The sequence below is a fragment of the Lissotriton helveticus genome, chromosome 1_2 (assembly GCF_964261635.1).
Source record: "Lissotriton helveticus chromosome 1_2, aLisHel1.1, whole genome shotgun sequence".
NCBI classification, from domain to species: domain Eukaryota; kingdom Metazoa; phylum Chordata; class Amphibia; order Caudata; family Salamandridae; genus Lissotriton; species Lissotriton helveticus.
Window position 1 is genome coordinate 131,077,530 of NC_136058.1, and position 17,743 is coordinate 131,095,272.

At 43.4% G+C, this 17,743-nt stretch overlaps 1 protein-coding gene across 7 annotated transcripts in view; it reads left to right on the forward strand.

Moving 5' to 3' along the window:
- Nucleotides 1-17,743, forward strand: part of DAB1 (DAB adaptor protein 1) — a 964,054-nt gene that overhangs the window by 630,814 nt on the left and 315,497 nt on the right. For all 7 annotated transcript variants that reach the window (XM_078670000.1, XM_078670038.1, XM_078670055.1 and 4 more), the window contains exon 4: nt 2,600-2,695. In XM_078670000.1, coding sequence (XP_078526126.1) covers nt 2,600-2,695 — 96 coding nt within the window. The remainder of the gene's footprint in view (nt 1-2,599; nt 2,696-17,743) is intronic.

Genomic DNA, 17,743 nt, shown 5'->3' on the forward strand with positions numbered 1-17,743 from the left:
CATCCATGAGGCACTTCGCACAGCACTTTCACAGGAATCCAGAAGGTACTGGGGTGCTGATGCGAGTGCTTCCCGACGAACTTCTACTGGTGCCCCACAACACCACTGCTGTAATGGAGCAAGCACTTGCCTCCTGTTCAACAACTAACTGTTCACCTGGGTGGCAACAAATTGACTTTGTTTGATGGCGTATAACTTTGATAACATCTTTTACATTCTTAAAGTGTGGAGGGGTGGGTGAGTGGCCACTTGGTGTCAACCACAGCATCCTAAAGATTGTACTATGTTTTGGGATGACAGGCGCTCTGCAGAGTTGGGGATTTGGGCAGTTTTGAGTTTGTCATGAATGGAGGTAGGGAGGCGGTTTGGGTTGACCTTCTAATTGCATTTGTCTGTTTTTCTTTTGACAGTTTCTTAATAACACATTACCATAGACACAACAACAGCATGATCAGCCATTGCCCTCGTCGGGACCACAGGTCTTCTCCTTGGGTCACTGAGATCCATTACCACAGACACTCATTCACAATTTGAAACACCACGATACCCTTAACGTCTGATACATTGGCTTTAGGAGTTGTACCATGCCCCTGCTGGTAGTTACCCCCCCCACTATGCTTGATTGCCGTGGATCCATGGATAATGAATTGATGACTTTAACTTTCAAAATGGTCTTCTGGAATGTCAATGAACTGGGGGACAAGATTAAAAGAGGGTTGGTACTGCAATACCTCAAGAGGCATTCTCCGGATGTGGTTCTCCTTCAGGAGACGCACCATCAGGGCAACACTTATTGCTTTTCTGATACAAACTGGTGGCCCACAGAGGCCAAATCATGTGCTCCAGAGTGGTGGGAATCCTCAAACGTAAGTCGCTGCCATTCACCATACACATGCCCAAAAAAAAGTGATCTCCCTGACTTACCGTAAACTGATTAATAACGTACCTGACACATGATTAGGTTGGGGGAGCAATGGGAGCGAGATCTGGAGGGCCTGGAGGATGACTAGTGGCCGGAGGCCTTGACATCCCACCGTGAGGTTGCAATACGATCTAGGTTCGGCCTTGTCCAGTTGAAAATCCTACACAGATGCTATTATGCTTATACTACCATGGTGAAAGATGGGCAGGGCTCCAACTGCATTGTGTCACAGGAACTGCGGCGTAAAGGACATGTTCTTTCATATGTTATGGAGCTGCCCAGTAATTCATCACTACTGGGAGTCATGCATTGCTTGCCTTCTCTAAGTGGATGGGGGAATATTGAGGCCTCTACAAAGTGATGTCTCCTGAATGTTTGGGAGGCGACTGACCTTGCTTGTATGGGTCAGATCCAGATGACATTGGGGATGATGGTGGCCTAGCGCAATATTGCACATATGTGGAGAGCAGAGCTAGCTTCACAATTGAGTGAGTGGAAACGGAACATTGACTGGTGCATGTTGGCGGAGAGTGGTGTACAAAAGCAGAGGCTGTCCCCAAAAAGAGGCCAAAATAAGGGAGAAATGGAACGATCACCAATGTAGGCATTGTGCCCCTATTTACAATACTGGTTTTAGCCCTGTAGATCTATGGTGGGCAGACCAAAATACTACCTTGTGATTTGATTAGGTGTGGGATCAGAGGCCTTCAGAGACTGAAGGGAATCCGAATTTGTCCAAGTGTGTCTTGCTGCTGCATTGTGCAATGCTTACGGTTACTGTTCTTTTGTTTGCTCTCCTTGCAATATAAATAATTTTTTAAGTCCTTTCTTCCTAATTCTTTAAAGCAGGACTGTGACTTAAACTTGATAATTAGTGTTTCAAAATCAATTAAGAATCAGGCCTATTTAATTGCATTCACTACTTATAGTTCATTGTAGTCTGATTTGTCACAAAAGCACAGATCTCCATTGTTTTCCACCCAGTTGCATGAATACACTACCATCGTGCCGTCGGGAGTCAAGTTTTCATGGGGGGACCCAGGGAGAGCCAGGCGCGAGCCGGTCTCTCCCTGGGCAGGTTCGCGCGAGGAACATTAACAGGTGGGGGCTGATTAGCAGAGGGATGAAAAGGGGAAGTCAGGCGGGCGGTTAGTAACTGCGTGGCGGGAGGCGTGAAGGGAGGTTGTTTTGCCCCACCCACCCTCCCTCTTTTTTTCTTTTTCTTTATTTATTTCTGGGTTTGTTATTTTGCGGTGCTCTAGGCACTGTTTAGTTTAGGTAGGTTTGCCACTGTTAGGATGGGTGCCTTTGTTCTTTTGTAGGCGGGTTTTTGTTAGTGGGGGTGGGCAGCCTGGAGCGGTTTGGCCATCCTGAAGGGTAGCGTTGGGTAGGCTAGGGTTAGTAGGCAGGAGTTTGTTCGGGGTTTTGGGATTTAGGTTTCGTAGGCTCACTGTAGAGTTGAATTATGTAAATAATAAATAAATAATAATAAATAAATAATGAATGTGTTTATGATATTTATGATGCACCTGTCCTAAAATAAAAGTGGCCTTTCTTGCTCCTAAAAGAAGGTGTGGACAATGTTTTCTTGCGCGATTCACTGTGTAGCAGGCATTGCAGTTTGAGATGAAGAACATTGCGCCCAAAATTGTTTTTAAACTTTGTTTTTCTCGACAGGGAATTGCTGCGTCGCGCTCAAAAGGAGAACACAAGCAGAAAGTCTTTTTAACAATCTCCTTTGGCGGCATCAAAATCTTTGATGAAAAGACGGGAGTAAGTAACAATTGCCTGACAAAGCAAAATTGCATTTATTGACAGATGAAGCCTTCAAAGTCTCTCCTAGCTAAGCACTGTTATGAAACCGTTCCAACACCAGAGAGGAATCCTTTGACAAATGTGATAATCTGCAACCGTATGTCAGAATTTTCCATTTTGCTGACTTGAGCAAAACACGAGTGCCCTTCCGTAAATTATAGTATTTTGCGAGAATATCATAAGATTCTCAATTGGCGGCATGCATGCCCCTTGATGTGGTGTTGAACCTTTAAGAGGCGATAGAATATTCTGGAAATGATATGCTCAATATCCTGGTTATGGGGCAACACTGGTTGTGATAGATTTTGTAGCCGACCAGAGCGGAATCTGTTTATGATATACACATATTTACGGTACATGAGTTTTCAGACTGAGGCCTGCGCGCGAGCGGCTATTGTTACGCTGAGGGGGCGGGCGCGCGTGCATTTAAATTGGTTTGTGTCATCACACACTGCAGAATGCTACGGATATCACTCTTATCTTCAATTTCTGAGCTGTCTGTGTTATGTTTAGGATGATGAACAGAGCTGGCCTATTTCCCTGCAGCTCCTGTGAACGCATTGTCATTTTGCTGTATCCCAGTAAATTATTTCAATGAGTTTGAGCCGAACGTCGTCTCTTGTGACCAGAAATGAACTGCTCACCTGACACGCACTTTAATCTGATGCTCACAATGCCGCGTGCCTCCTGGGAATGCGCGAAACTCGGGAGTGCGCACCACACTGAAAGGAATAGCGGAAGGCGCGTCTCTTTATATATAAAACGGGCGCTATTACCTACCTTTTATAATATTGTCAATTATCATTTAATACCACTCTAATTTTAAAATAGTAACTTTTTGGTAGGCATTGAAGGTTTTTTAACTGTATGCTATTAGTTATTTTAGATGTGCAAGAAGCTATTACAGAAAGATCTCATACTTAAAATTGAAATTGATAGATTTATGATGCTGTTTGGAGATTTTGTAAATTATATAACAAGAAACAGTGGTTCCTGTTGGCAATGTATGTAGTGTTTGATAAAAAAAAAAGAAAGAAGAAATCCCCTTCCAATAAACCAGAAAGTGAGCAAAAAGTGAGTAAAAGAATAATAAATTATGCAGCCCAACCAGGAATCAGGATCATTCACTATAGGTACCTGCTCCAAGAAAAATGTCAAAAGTACATTACTACAAAAACAAAATATTTACCTTAAAAAACCCTTTCACTTGCAAACTGCTGTATTGTGTTGCAATAAAACTCAATAAATATCAAACAAATAATTAAATGTCATATTTTATTTAAAAACTGTTCTTTAAAAAAAAAATTCTTAAAGTGCAAATACATTGAATAACCAACTTACATCAAGCAATAATTTCATTGATAGGTCAATTTCATTGTCTTTATCCACATTATGGAGAAACCAGTGATAAAACAAGATGAAAAATACACACTGTCTATGCGGCGTTTGGGGAAAGTTTGATAGATATTCACCTTTTTCAGGACAAAAAATGTGCAGTTTATCTAATTGTATGGAAACCTAAGAAAAGTCGTCTCACGCTTGGAATGGCGTAGCACCCAGAAGAAAAAAGCTGTATTCTTCACACCCGTGATATGATTATTATTGGGGTTCTCTGTAGTCACCTATTGATCTAGTGATGACTCGAATCTTAGTATCAAAAGATCAAATATTCATAGTTGTTGTGTTAAGAATCAAGACCATATACAATCTTTGATAAAAAAAAGTAAATGGAACAGCTTTATTTATTGGTTTGCTGCCAGCATTAATATAACAGTCGTTTTTTTCAATGTTAGCATTCCCTAGCAATCCACTAGGTATTGTCGTATTAACACTTTACTTTTTCATATTGCAAAGTGATGAAATAAAAGGGAGCAGAGTCGAGTAGTCAAAGCTCTAACGGCCATAAGTATCTATGTTGGAGTTCGGAGTGGGTAAATTACGTTTGATACAAATAGCACAATGGCAATATTCATGGGTAAACAGATGTCAGAGAGAGACAAGAAACCATATACAACAACACATTTCTTAATATAGACTGTATATATATATATATTCATTTTTCAAATTAATCAAAAATGGATGAATGGTGTCCCAAGTGAACCTAGAACCTACATATTAAAATTGGTGACACATTGTGACATACAAATAGGTTTCAAGAATACAAAAACGACCATAACATGAATAATCAATAATCAATCACAGCCTTCTAGTACAATAACAGGGGCAGGTGTATGGTTCCCTTTAGGATTTTGTTGACGGCATTTCGACCCCACCATCAATGGGGGGTGTCTTCAGGACCTAACATGGAGGGACACCTCAAATAAAGAATCCACTGTCAGAGTGTTTGGTGTGCACCACAAGGAAGTGAGTTAAAAGGAGAGGTACTCACATGAAGCCCAGCCGGGCACCCAGTAAGGGGAAGAGCTGACAGTTATATTAGTGTACTGTTTATTGTTTCCTGTATCTGTTATATGGAGAATCGCATCAAACCGTATATGAGGGGTGTAAATCCCATTTTTAGTATTATGGATTCCACTAGGAATTCCTATACGTGAGGCTGCCATAGTCAGTCTTGCATATGGTTACATGCAGTGAGATAGCGGAGAACGGACAAAGTCCGTCTTTGCCTGTAGAATGACATTTGGACATTAAGGGCCTTATTAAAAGTTTGGTGGTCCTACAGTGGTGGCAGTCCTCCACAGCCCACTGTAGAATCACGAAACCCGTGCTGCAACCGCCCACCAGAAAATGGGTCAAATCCTGGTTTGGCAGGTGGTGTTGCAGAGGTCTGACTACAGCGGTCTGCATGGCTCATAGAAGAGCCTTTAATGCAGATCATCTCAATCAGACTACTGACTGCACCTTCCTTTCTTTACCCATGGTTATGTCTTAACCATGCTGTGTGGCTAAGACATATGTGCGGTCTAGTTTCTGCCTGGCTAGCGGAAGCAGGAAGAGGAAGGTTCAGGCGAGAATGCTAGGCAGTGAGGTAAGATGGGTTTTGGGGGGTAGTTTTTATGGATTGGAAGGGTAGTTTTCAGGGCTGGTGGATTCGGGGTAGTTTTCAGTGTTGGGTGTTGGGAGTTTTAGGGCTCAGGGCAGGGAACAGGAAAGGGCAAGATTTCAGGCCGAGGGGGCAGTTGGGCTCAGGCATGGGGAGGTTTACAGGGGTGGGAGCTGGTTTTAGGACCCTGGAAGGGGGGCTGGGGCAGAGTAGTTTTGAGGGGGCAGTGTTTTAGGGCCAAGGGAAGGGGACAGGAAAGGGGCAGTTTTTAGGCTGAGGGAGTAATTAGACTGGGGCAGGGTTAAAGTGGGGGTCGCTTTTAGGGGTGGGGGCTGGCTTTAAGGTCCAGGGAGGGGGCCTGGGGTTGGAGAAGTTTTTAAGGGACTGAGTTTTAGAGCTCAGGGCAGGGGTCAGGATAGGGGCGGTTTTCAGGTCGCAGGGGAGGTGGGGATAGGTTTTAGGAGGTGAGGGCTGGTTTTGGGGCTCAGGTAGAGGGGCTAGGGTCAAAGTAGCTTTTTGGGGCCTAGGGAGTCGGGTTTTAAGGATCAGGATAGGGGATGGGGTACTTGATAGGGCTGAGGTGGCAGAAATAAACTGCAGGAGGGCCTACTTTTCAGCCTCAGGGCAGAGGAGCAGGAGTGTGTTCTTTATCACACATGTCCCTTTACCAATCATGTCTTTACCACAAAATTGCGTGGTAAAGGCATGCATTGTAAAGACGCGGTCGTGGTTAAGACGGTGTGGTTTAGGAATGCTTTGTTGAGGCATGCCTTGTTCCATCACACAACCCGATGGGATCCTTGATCCAGGGCAGTCGCAGCGGTCCTGTGGCGGTCCGACTGCTGCAGTCGTAATACTGCCGGTGGTCCCGCAGTGTGGCAGGGGTCGAATCGCAATCACAGGTTCAGCAGCTCATAAAAAGGCCCTAAAGTTTATATTTTTATGTTTTGCACTTCCACTTGTCAGTAGTTGCATGTGCATGAATGTGCAATGATTTCAAAGTATTTTTATTTTTACTTTGAGTTAATTGTAAGTGACAGATAAAATACATAAAAATATAGATTTGTCATAAAAATAGTCTTTCTGTATAAAATGTAAACTGCTGCATTCAATGTAAATCAATTAAAACATATATTCAAATAATGAATATTGTAAATCAGACAAAACCATGAGGGATACTATTATCACATTCTGTGAAAACTGTAATGGGCTACACAATTTGCCTGGACTGGGAGCACTTTACATATTACTCAGTGGCAGTCGCCACTAGATAGTTATAGTTAGGTCAGCATTTTTTATGTTGCTAATGCGTTTTTTGTGTTGTTAATCGCTTTTGCTCCGTTTGACTAATCTCCATAAACTTCCCAAAACAATGCTCTTTTTGCATAGTTTGTGCATGGGAAGTTTCGGGGTAGCATGGGAAGTTTCAGGGTGATACATCAAGTGAGGGCTAAGAAAAAACAGGGGGCCCCAAAATGCAAAATTTCCATGCATTTTTCATAAACTTCTTTAAGGAGCACTCTCGCAAAACCTGCTGAAGGGAAGTACACTAAATTTGGCAGAAAGATGGATCTTGGTCTGCAAATTGTGCTTTTTGTGATTTGATGTAAATCCATCAAGTATTTTTTGAGAAATTAAGGTTACCAATATTTTGATATTTGGATATTTTGGTCTGTGAGAGAAACACCTGCCGGGTCCAAAATAAAATGAATTGGCAGTTTTTGCCACAATCCCATGAGACTCCTGCTAGATCTCTTCAAATACAAAAAAATAGTGCCTGCCTTTTTTTAAGTATATAGGGAGGTGTGTTGGAGTGGGCCCCCTCTCTTGCCCAGTTATGACACACAGTTGTTACCTGTGGGAGGGGAGAGTAGAGTGAGGGAGAGTCAATTAAAACCTGTCTTTCACTGGATGCTCTTACATCAATTAAAATACAATGCAGAAAAGACAGAGATCTTATGCTTTAGCCCTAATCCTCCAGACTGGTAGATGCTGTGGCCCAAGGATGCCCCACCTACTGGACCTCAGAGTGGAGTACTCAAAAATCTGTGCATCAAAATTAGTTATGCTTTGTCTTTTCAGCCTCAGATCATGACAGTGGTCAGAATATGCTTTGGGCTCTTGCGGACCTTGAAAAGATGCTTACACTATTTTTACCTGTCTGCAAGAAAGGTAGTAATTCATCACTGATAACATCAAGACTGGACTATGGAAATGCCCTATACTTAGGACTATCTCGTTAACAAGGTTGAAGGGGTCAAAAATATGGCATCCCTTATTCAACCTAACCTGCCCCCATGAACACACGTCTTTACACCTGGATGCACTACACTGGCGCCGATAAAGAAGAGAATTATCTTTAAAATGTTAGAGCTAGTCCACAGAGCACTGAACCATTCTGGGTCAGGCTATCTTAGGGCTAGATTTAGCGTCTATGCCCCCTTCAGAAATCTACGGTCAGCCCATGGCCACCTGGCAAGGATCCCTAAGGTCCATCGCATAAGAGTGGGCAGAAGGACGCGTTTTTATCTTGGATCGGTGGCCTGAATAAACTCCCTTTGGAGCTACATTAGGAAGCATTCTGTGACCTGTTTAAGAAAAGACTGAAGGCATGGTTATTTCATCAAGTGTAGTTGATGTGGTTGCTTTTCACGGTCAACTGAAAGCACAGCGCCAGGATACTCCTGGGAGTAGCCGTGTGCTCTAGAAGTCTCATTTTGTTCATTCATTTATTCAGTGGCCTCCCCCAACACACCAGTACCTCGTTCTCACAACTCGACTTCTGCAAAAACCTGAAGACCTGGTTCATCAACCAACCCTGTGGATCTCTTCCAGACAGCTCACAAGTACATGACCTACACACCTGCCCAAGTGCCTGGATACCCTCTCGAGTGACAAGTGGGCTAAAAAGAATTGACTTAACATAACATAACAATAATTTTATGTTGCCCCAGTATGTTTACGATCCTTTATTCAAAGACCAATAAATACCAATGTGGCCAGATGTATGTACATTTTGCAATTTCCAAACCAGTAGCAAACCTGTTTGCCGCTATAAGTACTGCATTTTTCAATGTTCTATGTGTCAGATTTATGACCATTTTAGTGGTCGCAAACTGAAAATCGGCCTGTTTGTGACCGCAAAATCAGCTTTTGCAGTGTACTGATCATATTTTACGAGTCGGTAACCTACCACCGACTCGCAAACTAGGGTTTGCGGGTGGCTATTATGAAGGAGAGCTTCAAGGGCATCCCTCCGTAATAGCGAGTCGCAGTGGCATGTATGAATGTTTTGCGACTGGAATGCAGTCACACAACATTCATATTTTACTGACTCTGTGAAAAAGGTGGTAACCCATTCACAACAGGAAGGGGTCACCTTTGTGAATGTGGGCGTCAACAATTATTAGGAGCAGGCAGTGGTCCCACGAACCATTGCCGACTCTTAAAAAATGAAAAGGAAACTTTTATTTTTTTACTTTTAAACACACCCCATTTTTCTTTATGGAAAACGGGCGGCATTTCAGAAAACAAAAATGCTCTATTTTAAGAGCAATCGCAGACATGATGGTCTGCTGACGCCAGCAGGCCACCATCCCTGTGATTACAGGCCATTCCCAATGGGTCACAAATTGTGGTTTATGTAATGTATTTTAATGTGGTAGGTCATTTGTGACCCCATTGGAAATCGCTACAGGTGTCTGAGACACATTAGTGTATTGCCTTTTGCGACTTGCTAATTGAATCACCAATGCACTAATCATTCACAAATAGTGAATTGCTGCAAAAAATGAAATTTATCTCATAAAATGCATAAAATCAATGAAGGTGCAAACCATGTGCAAAAATTAAGAAACTGACATAAAACGCATTCAAAAGACCAAAGTACAATGCCACAGTGCCATGTTGTGGTTCATGATGACTTTGAAAGCAAAATATAGCAAAACAATGCGATGGGAGGGGCATAAACCACTTAAGACTTAAGACTACAAGAAGAGGTTATGAATGCTAAATAGAAACTGTAATACTTCAAGCATGTCATGCAGGGGCCACGATATTGCAATCTGTACTCCGTAATCAGGACCACTTGACTTACACGTGAATAACACATTGCTGTTGTATTACAAACCATAGCAAATGCTTTAATGTAAATTGCGAACTTCTATACAAATGTTCCTATGCAATACAGAACAACCATATATGTATTCAGTATATTAAAAAATGAGATGCCTTTACGTTTTTGGCCCATCCTTAATTGCTAATACTGCGTGCACTGCAGGGTACATTTTGGACAGCAAAGGATTGCTACATAACAGATGTTCTAAGCATAAGCATGCTTAGCGTATTCAGAATACTTTCAAAGACTTCCTTTGTGGCAATTGCAAAAAATATCCACACATAGTGTTTATTTTTATAGCAACGTTTAGTGAAGTCCAGAATCACGTTATGCATCATTGTGTCCGCATATTTGTAATGCTACTGAAACAGCATTTTAAATGCATACATGATTCACGGTTACAACATCACCTTCAGAATAGCTCTGTTTACAATTTCAGATAACTGCCAGTTGTGCGTGCAGTAAAATAAATTTCAAGAAAGGCCTCACTGTAAAACGTATAATTCTTTGAACATATGCGAATGACTGTGACAGTATCTCTACTTTAAGTGGAGGGTACAAACTACTTCAACTCATTGATACAAAATGCACCTGTAGCAAATTCCATACACATCTGGGTGTACGTGAACACTTCTTGTCCAGGATGATTCTTCAACTACATAACAACCTACTTAGAAACACGTTGATAAGATCTTGCATGAAAAACTTGACTCTGTATGCAACCTGAGCCACTGCCTATGTGCATCAAGTAAAAACTGGGGGCCTCATTTATGAAGCCGTGCGCCACTTTTACGCCACCAGTGCGTCACTTTTTGTGACGCACCAGCAGCGTAAAAAATGTGCCTTCTGGCACCATATTTACAAAGTGACGCATCTAGGTAGATGCTTCACTTTGTAAACCCCTGCGCTACATTATCCCTACGCAAGGTATAATGTAAGCAGGCGGGGGGCGTTCTGACGCAAGACAGGGTCATAGAAGTGACACAGTGAAATCTAGAATGTCAATCTTATTTTGGCACGTAAAAGAACAAAAGTAGGGTACACAATAATAAATGATTAAACACTTTTTACAGCAACAACAGTTTGGAGACAAGCCAAAATCAAATTGTGTTAACAGTACATAACTGTCACAAATATCAAGAATGAAAATGTGCAACTTGGGGAAAAAGAATTTCTGATTGGAAATAGATGCAGTGGTCGACGTTTTGGTCTGTTCTGTTTTCGTCTTTCAGACCATCTTCAGGACAATTTGTTTGAAGCTGACAGAGAAACCAGTCTCATGACAGTGGGATGCTGTCACAGAGAAATATTAATTATCTCTGCAGCAATTGCTGTCTATATTTGAAACATGGATCACTTAAGTTGGGCGCTTCAGTCATTAATGTATCTGAATGCAGCTTTTAAAGTTGGTGCTTAATGGGCACAATCTTACAGAAAAACGGCAGCGTCTCTCAGTGGAAGCCGCGGAAAGCCTTGGCTCACTTAAGTTGGGCGCTTCAGTCATTAATGTATCTGAATGCAGCTTTTCCATACAATCTTACAGAAAAACGGCAGCGTCTCTCAGTGGAAGCCGCGGGAAGCCTTAAGTGAGCCTTGGCTTTCCGTGGCTTCCACTGAGAGACGCTGCCGTTTTTCTGTAAGAATCTGCGTGGGTGTCGCCAAGCTGCGAAAAAATATATAGGTTTCGCAAGTACCATAACAAGCAAAGATGGTAAGCCTAGTAGAAAAATATCAGTCAAAACGCAGATAAATATTTGCCACAGGAGTATGCAAGATCCCAGCACTGGAATAATTGCATCACTGTTTTATGTACACTTAAAAAGAACAAAAAAGTCTGCTATCGTATATTCAGGACATTTTTTTCTTTGAGTTCACTTAAAATGTCATTGGGGTTTTGATGTAAAAGAAGCATTTAATGAAAATCGTTAAGCATTTGGTGAAGGAGTCTGCAGGGATTCAATGGGTTTAAGTTGTCTCAGAGTAGCCGATAACTCCACACAAAGAAACAGGCATTAAGGAAAACTGACACCACCTGGAACATAATCACACATGGATAAACAGTGAGCCGATTACACAATTTAGAAGCAATTTTTCAGATAACAAACAGCCACTGCTGACTTTTACATTAAATGACTTGGCATTATCTTTCTAAGATTAAAAACCTTTAGAGATCATTCACCAGCGTCCTCTAATTGGCAAACCTGAGATTCACAGGGTAGTTAACTAACAGTTCTAATTGGTTTAAAAACATACACAGATCTATCAGGTTCCCCAGTTCCATGTGTGAATAGCTCAAACAGTCCAGGTATTTTTCGTTGGATCCTGGGACATGTAGTTCGGTTTAAACACAATAAAACCATGATTACAAAAGCAATAACGCAAATAAAATGCATTGGCTGGATGAGCATTTCACACATGGAACTGGAAACTTGAGAGCTCAAATGCAATGATGAGCAAAGGAACTCCGCCAAACATTTCAGAATTCTTGGTGAGCATTGCTGTACAAAACATGGGTCTGGATGAAATGTATTGCCCAAATCTGAAGTGTGCAATTTGGCCACAGAGCCTTTGATTGCCAGATAATAATTGTGCGCAAACTGCGGCTGCTCTATCAATATATTTTGCACAACAAAAACCTATTTAAAGTAGCTGACGTCTCCCTGTTTTATTCTGCAGTTTGTAAACCGATCACCTGTAAAAATGTAAAGGTAACGCCTCAAAAAATGAATCATTATACACTCTGATTTTTCAGCATCAAATTCCCAAATTGAGTATTTAAAAAAAAAAAAAAGACAATACGAGGCACTAATGATTTTTGCACTTTTATTGTCCCCATTTATCACTCAGTATAGTCATCATCATCTAGTTGCTAGCTGTAAATAAGAGTGCTAGAATCCAGCGAGTGAGTTTATCTGTTAATTTATAATACAGACGTGTAAAAAAAAAAAAAATCATTTGTGTGCACATTTACTGCTTGCACCTTCTTCAATTTTAGATCAGGGATCTAGTGGGAAATTCTTTGGTGCTAATAGGAGCAGGAAATATATCGATTTAGAATACAATTGATGTAAAGATTGATGGTGGGGACTTTTAATACATTAGTTCCTTGACATAAACAAAGAGTGCACTACTTCCCTTCTTTTTAAACAGCCGCACTTCGCCCACTGATACCTTAATAACAGTTTGAGAAAAAGAAGAATAGGCCTCTCTCAAGACGTTCCAGTACCTGGCAGAGAAACTGTGGAACGCTCTGTTCCTACCCCTACCTTATTTCTCTATATCCAGACATGGCTTCAGAACTGGACACCTAACTTCCTGACCTGGTTCATTGCGATATTTGGACTGTCTCTGCTGAATGAAGCAGTAAATTGAATCTGTTGCTGTTGTAGAATAACACTTTGAAGCGACATGATTTTTCCTGTGCTTGAAAAATATGCCAGTGGCCTGTGAAGTTCTGAGATGGAAAATACAGGATAGTGTGGGTATGGGGTGCCCTCGACTCTTCATGTAAACGGTCTGTGCGATATTCAACATAATTGTAACTATAGTGAATCATCACCATCAGAGAAGTAGTGATCATCACATTAGAGTCCCCACGCCCTTCAAGGTTGTGTATTTAACTCATTTCTCTTGAGTGAACAATTTAGGAGCACCACTTTTTCCTGATGAAAACATATGATAAAGATACTATTCTATCATTAACTCATTTTCTTTTCATTTCTAACTTTTTATCAATGTAGTTTTAGTTATAAAGGCAGTCTTTTATTTATCTTATGTTTAATAGAATGTTTAAAGTATTTTTCTCAGTAAAGTCTTGACATTTCAACAAAACTTGTTTGGTACTGGCTGCATGCCAGAATGTCACTAGTACAAAATATTGTGTGACACAAATTAGTGTCCCAAATGTCGTTTACAAAAATATCATCCCATTGGGCATAGGTTTCTATTATTGACTCCAGTGCACAGTTTTTTTTTATTAGTGATATTTAAGCACAATGTTTCGGTCACACGATCTACTTATTATTATAGGCTGGGACCTGTCGTTTTTTACTTTTAACTGTATTGTTCTTTGGTTAGGCTGGTTAGGCATTGACAACTTGAATTACTACTGAGGCGGAAGCCGGTAGTCGCTTGCTTTTAAAATTTTATCTTTGTGTATATTGTGTGATTTTAAGACCTTTTGCACTGTGTAAATACCTTGGCCCTAACTGTGCTTCAGCTCAGCGGCAGACAGCTTGTCGCTTCGCTCGTAGAGCACATCGCGTCCTGACGCCATTCCTGGTCGCCGCCAGACACGCCCACCGCGCCTGGCCACGCCCCCCCCCGCCCAATTGGTATAAATTACGCGCCAAAGCGCCAGCGCTCATTGACAACTTGAATACTACTGAGGCGGAAGCCGGTAGTCGCTTGCTTTTAAAATATTATCTTTGTGTATATTGTGTGATTTTAAGACCTTTTGCACTGTGTAAATACCTTGGCCCTAACTGTGCTTCAGCTCAGCGGCAGACAGCTTGTCGCTTCGCTCGTAGAGCACATCGCGTCCTGACGCCATTCCTGGTCGCCGCCAGACACGCCCACCGCGCCTGGCCACGCCCCCCCGCCCAATTGGTATAAATTACGCGCCAAAGCGCCAGCGCTCATTGACAACTTGAATACTACTGAGGCGGAAGCCGGTAGTCGCTTGCTTTTAAAATTTTATCTTTGTGTATTTTGTGTGATTTTAAGACCTTTTGCACTGTGTAAATACCTTGGCCCTAACTGTGCTTCAGCTCAGCGGCAGACAGCTTGTCGCTTCGCTCGTAGAGCACATCGCGTCCTGACGCCATTCCTGGTCGCCGCCAGACACGCCCACCGCGCCTGGCCACGCCCCCCCCCCGCCCAATTGGTATAAATTACGCGCCAAAGCGCCAGCGCTCATTGACAACTTGAATACTACTGAGGCGGAAGCCGGTAGTCGCTTGCTTTTAAAATTTTATCTTTGTGTATATTGTGTGATTTTAAGACCTTTTGCACTGTGTAAATACCTTGGCCCTAACTGTGCTTCAGCTCAGCGGCAGACAGCTTGTCGCTTCGCTCGTAGAGCACATCGCGTCCTGACGCCATTCCTGGTCGCCGCCAGACACGCCCACCGCGCCTGGCCACGCCCCCCCGCCCAATTGGTATAAATTACGCGCCAAAGCGCCAGCGCTCATTGACAACTTGAATACTACTGAGGCGGAAGCCGGTAGTTGCTTGCTTTTAAAATTTTATCTTTGTGTATATTGTGTGATTTTAAGACCTTTTGCACTGTGTAAATACCTTGGCCCTAACTGTGCTTCAGCTCAGCGGCAGACAGCTTGTCGCTTCGCTCGTAGAGCACATCGCGTCCTGACGCCATTCCTGGTTGCCGCCAGACACGCCCACCGCGCCTGGCCACGCCCTCCCCCCCACGCACCGACACCGTCTATAAATCATGAGCCTTTGTCGGAAGCGCAGCGGACGAGCGCAGCGGGCGCGACGAATGCGCGCCAAAGGCGCGCATAAGGCAAGCTCGTCTGCGCTCGTCCGCGCCTCGGCAGTGATCGCAGCGATCCCCGATGCTCCTGCCCTCTCACCCACTACCAGCCTTCCATATCTGACACGTGAGTCTCTACTCTTTCTTAGAGACTTTGCTCATGAAGGCTAACTTTCTTTCGCAGACACTGCCTTTCCTCTATATGACTTTGCTTGTAAAGGTCTATTGATGGGCGGCCTGCTGAATGTCAGGTCACTGCCTAAACACGCCAATGAAATCTCTCAGCTTATTGAGAATCACCACCTTGACGTATTGTTCATGACTGAGACCTGGACCCACTCCGATTGTAATATAGATCTAGACTGGGCATGTCCACAAGATTTTAAAATCTTGCATCTCCCTAGACCCAAGGGTCGGGGTGGTGGAGTTGGCATAATTTACAGAGCCTCCTGGTCCATAAAAACACTTGACATGGACCCAGTGGCTGGTACGGAAATACTTGGTCTTTTGATCAACTGTCTCTCCGGAATAACCTTTACGGCTGTAATATGTTACCGCCCGCCGGGAGCTTTTAATTCCGCACAGCAGCAGTCGCTCCTTATGACTCTTACCAATATGGCCACTTCCCACAACAAGTTGATTGTTCTGGGTGATTTTAACCTCTGGCCCAATGGCAGTCTGGACTCTGCTCTAAACAATCTCTTACTCTCCTGCGAAGGCATGGGACTCTCTCAACTGGTCAGGAAACCCACACACTCGGCTGGAAATCAGCTCGACCTAATTTTTTCCTCCCCCCAGTTAGTTTTCCTGAGCGACATCCTGCCTATGTGCTGGACCGACCATGCGCTTATCAAATTTCACATAGCCAGCGGCAGAGCCAACAAACCGTCACTCAGTGCCGCACCTGACCATCTGTATAGAGATTGGAAAGCCTTAGATAAACGGAGACTGGCCGGCCCCGTATTCGAGGTGGAAGACAGCTTCTCCACCGCCCGGTCGGTGGAGGACAACTATATGTCCTTCTGCACTAAGATCACCAATACCTCAGAACGTCTCGTCCCTCTGAAAAAATGTAAACCAAGGAGAAGAGCAGCCGCCCCTTGGTTTAACGACTCACTGAGAGCCCTTAAGCTGGCCTGCAGACAATCAGAGAGAAAATGGAGGCAAGGTTATCTTGACTCCAATAAAACTCTCTGGAAAGACAACCTTCGGGTGTATAAAACTGCCATTGTCCAAGAAAAGGCTAATTACTACTGTTCTACTATCACCAACGCCACCAACAGCTCAAAAAGTATTTTTCAAATACTTAGAAATCTAACTCACCCAGACTGTGCCACGTCGACGCAGCCTCCCACCCAAGCCCTTTGCGATAATCTGGCAACTTTTTTCATTAATAAAATCAATATCATTATTCAAAACTTGAAGTCCCCCCCATTACTGGGAGATGCCAACACTCAGGGAGCCAGCACTGGCCCTTATGACTTGTCACTTCGTTCCTCCGGCTCTACGGCTAGACTGCGAGAATTTTCTAAGATCTCTGAACCCGAGTTTGAAAATCTGGCACTCGGAATCACCTCGGGTTCCCCGCTCGACCCTCTGCCTCCAAAAATTTGGAAAAGCTCTGGAACAGAACTTTTTGGCATCTTGCGCCAAATATGCAACCAGTCTCTACAATGTGGCTACGTTCCAACCCCATGGAAACAGGCGCTTGTCACTCCGCTCTTGAAGAAACCCCATCTGAGCCCAGATTGTCTCTCTAACTATCGACCCATCTCCCTACTGCCTTTCCCTGTGAAGGTAGTGGAACGATGGGTCAGTTCCTGCCTTTCCATTCATCTTGAGCAGAACAACCTTCTAGACGATCTCCAGTTCGGTTTCCGCCCTGCCCACGGCACCGAAACCGCGGTTTTAACAGCCATGGAGGATCTTCGCATGCGTGCAGACAGGGGCCAGCCAGTAGTACTAATACTGCTGGACCTGTCTGCCGCATTCGACACGGTCAACCATAGGACGCTGCTGCTGAGACTCAGGGAAGCTGGTGTGGAAGGCACAGCTTTACTTTGGTTCCACTCTTACCTACAGGACAGGAGACAGGCTGTCTCCCTCCCCCCATTCCAATCCGCCTTCGCATCGGTGCCACAGGGAGTTCCCCAGGGATCTTCCATTAGTCCCATCCTTTTTAATGTGTACCTTAAACCACTGATCACATTAATTAAGTCATTCGGGTTAAAAACAATTAATTATGCAGACGACACCCAGCTCATTCTCTCCTGGGAAGGAGAAGACTCTATCTCTCTGACCTCCTTCCATGAGTGTCTTAGAGAAACGGCTGGATGGCTCCATAGGAACTCCCTTCAATTTAACGCCTCCAAAACAGAGGTTCTGTTTTGT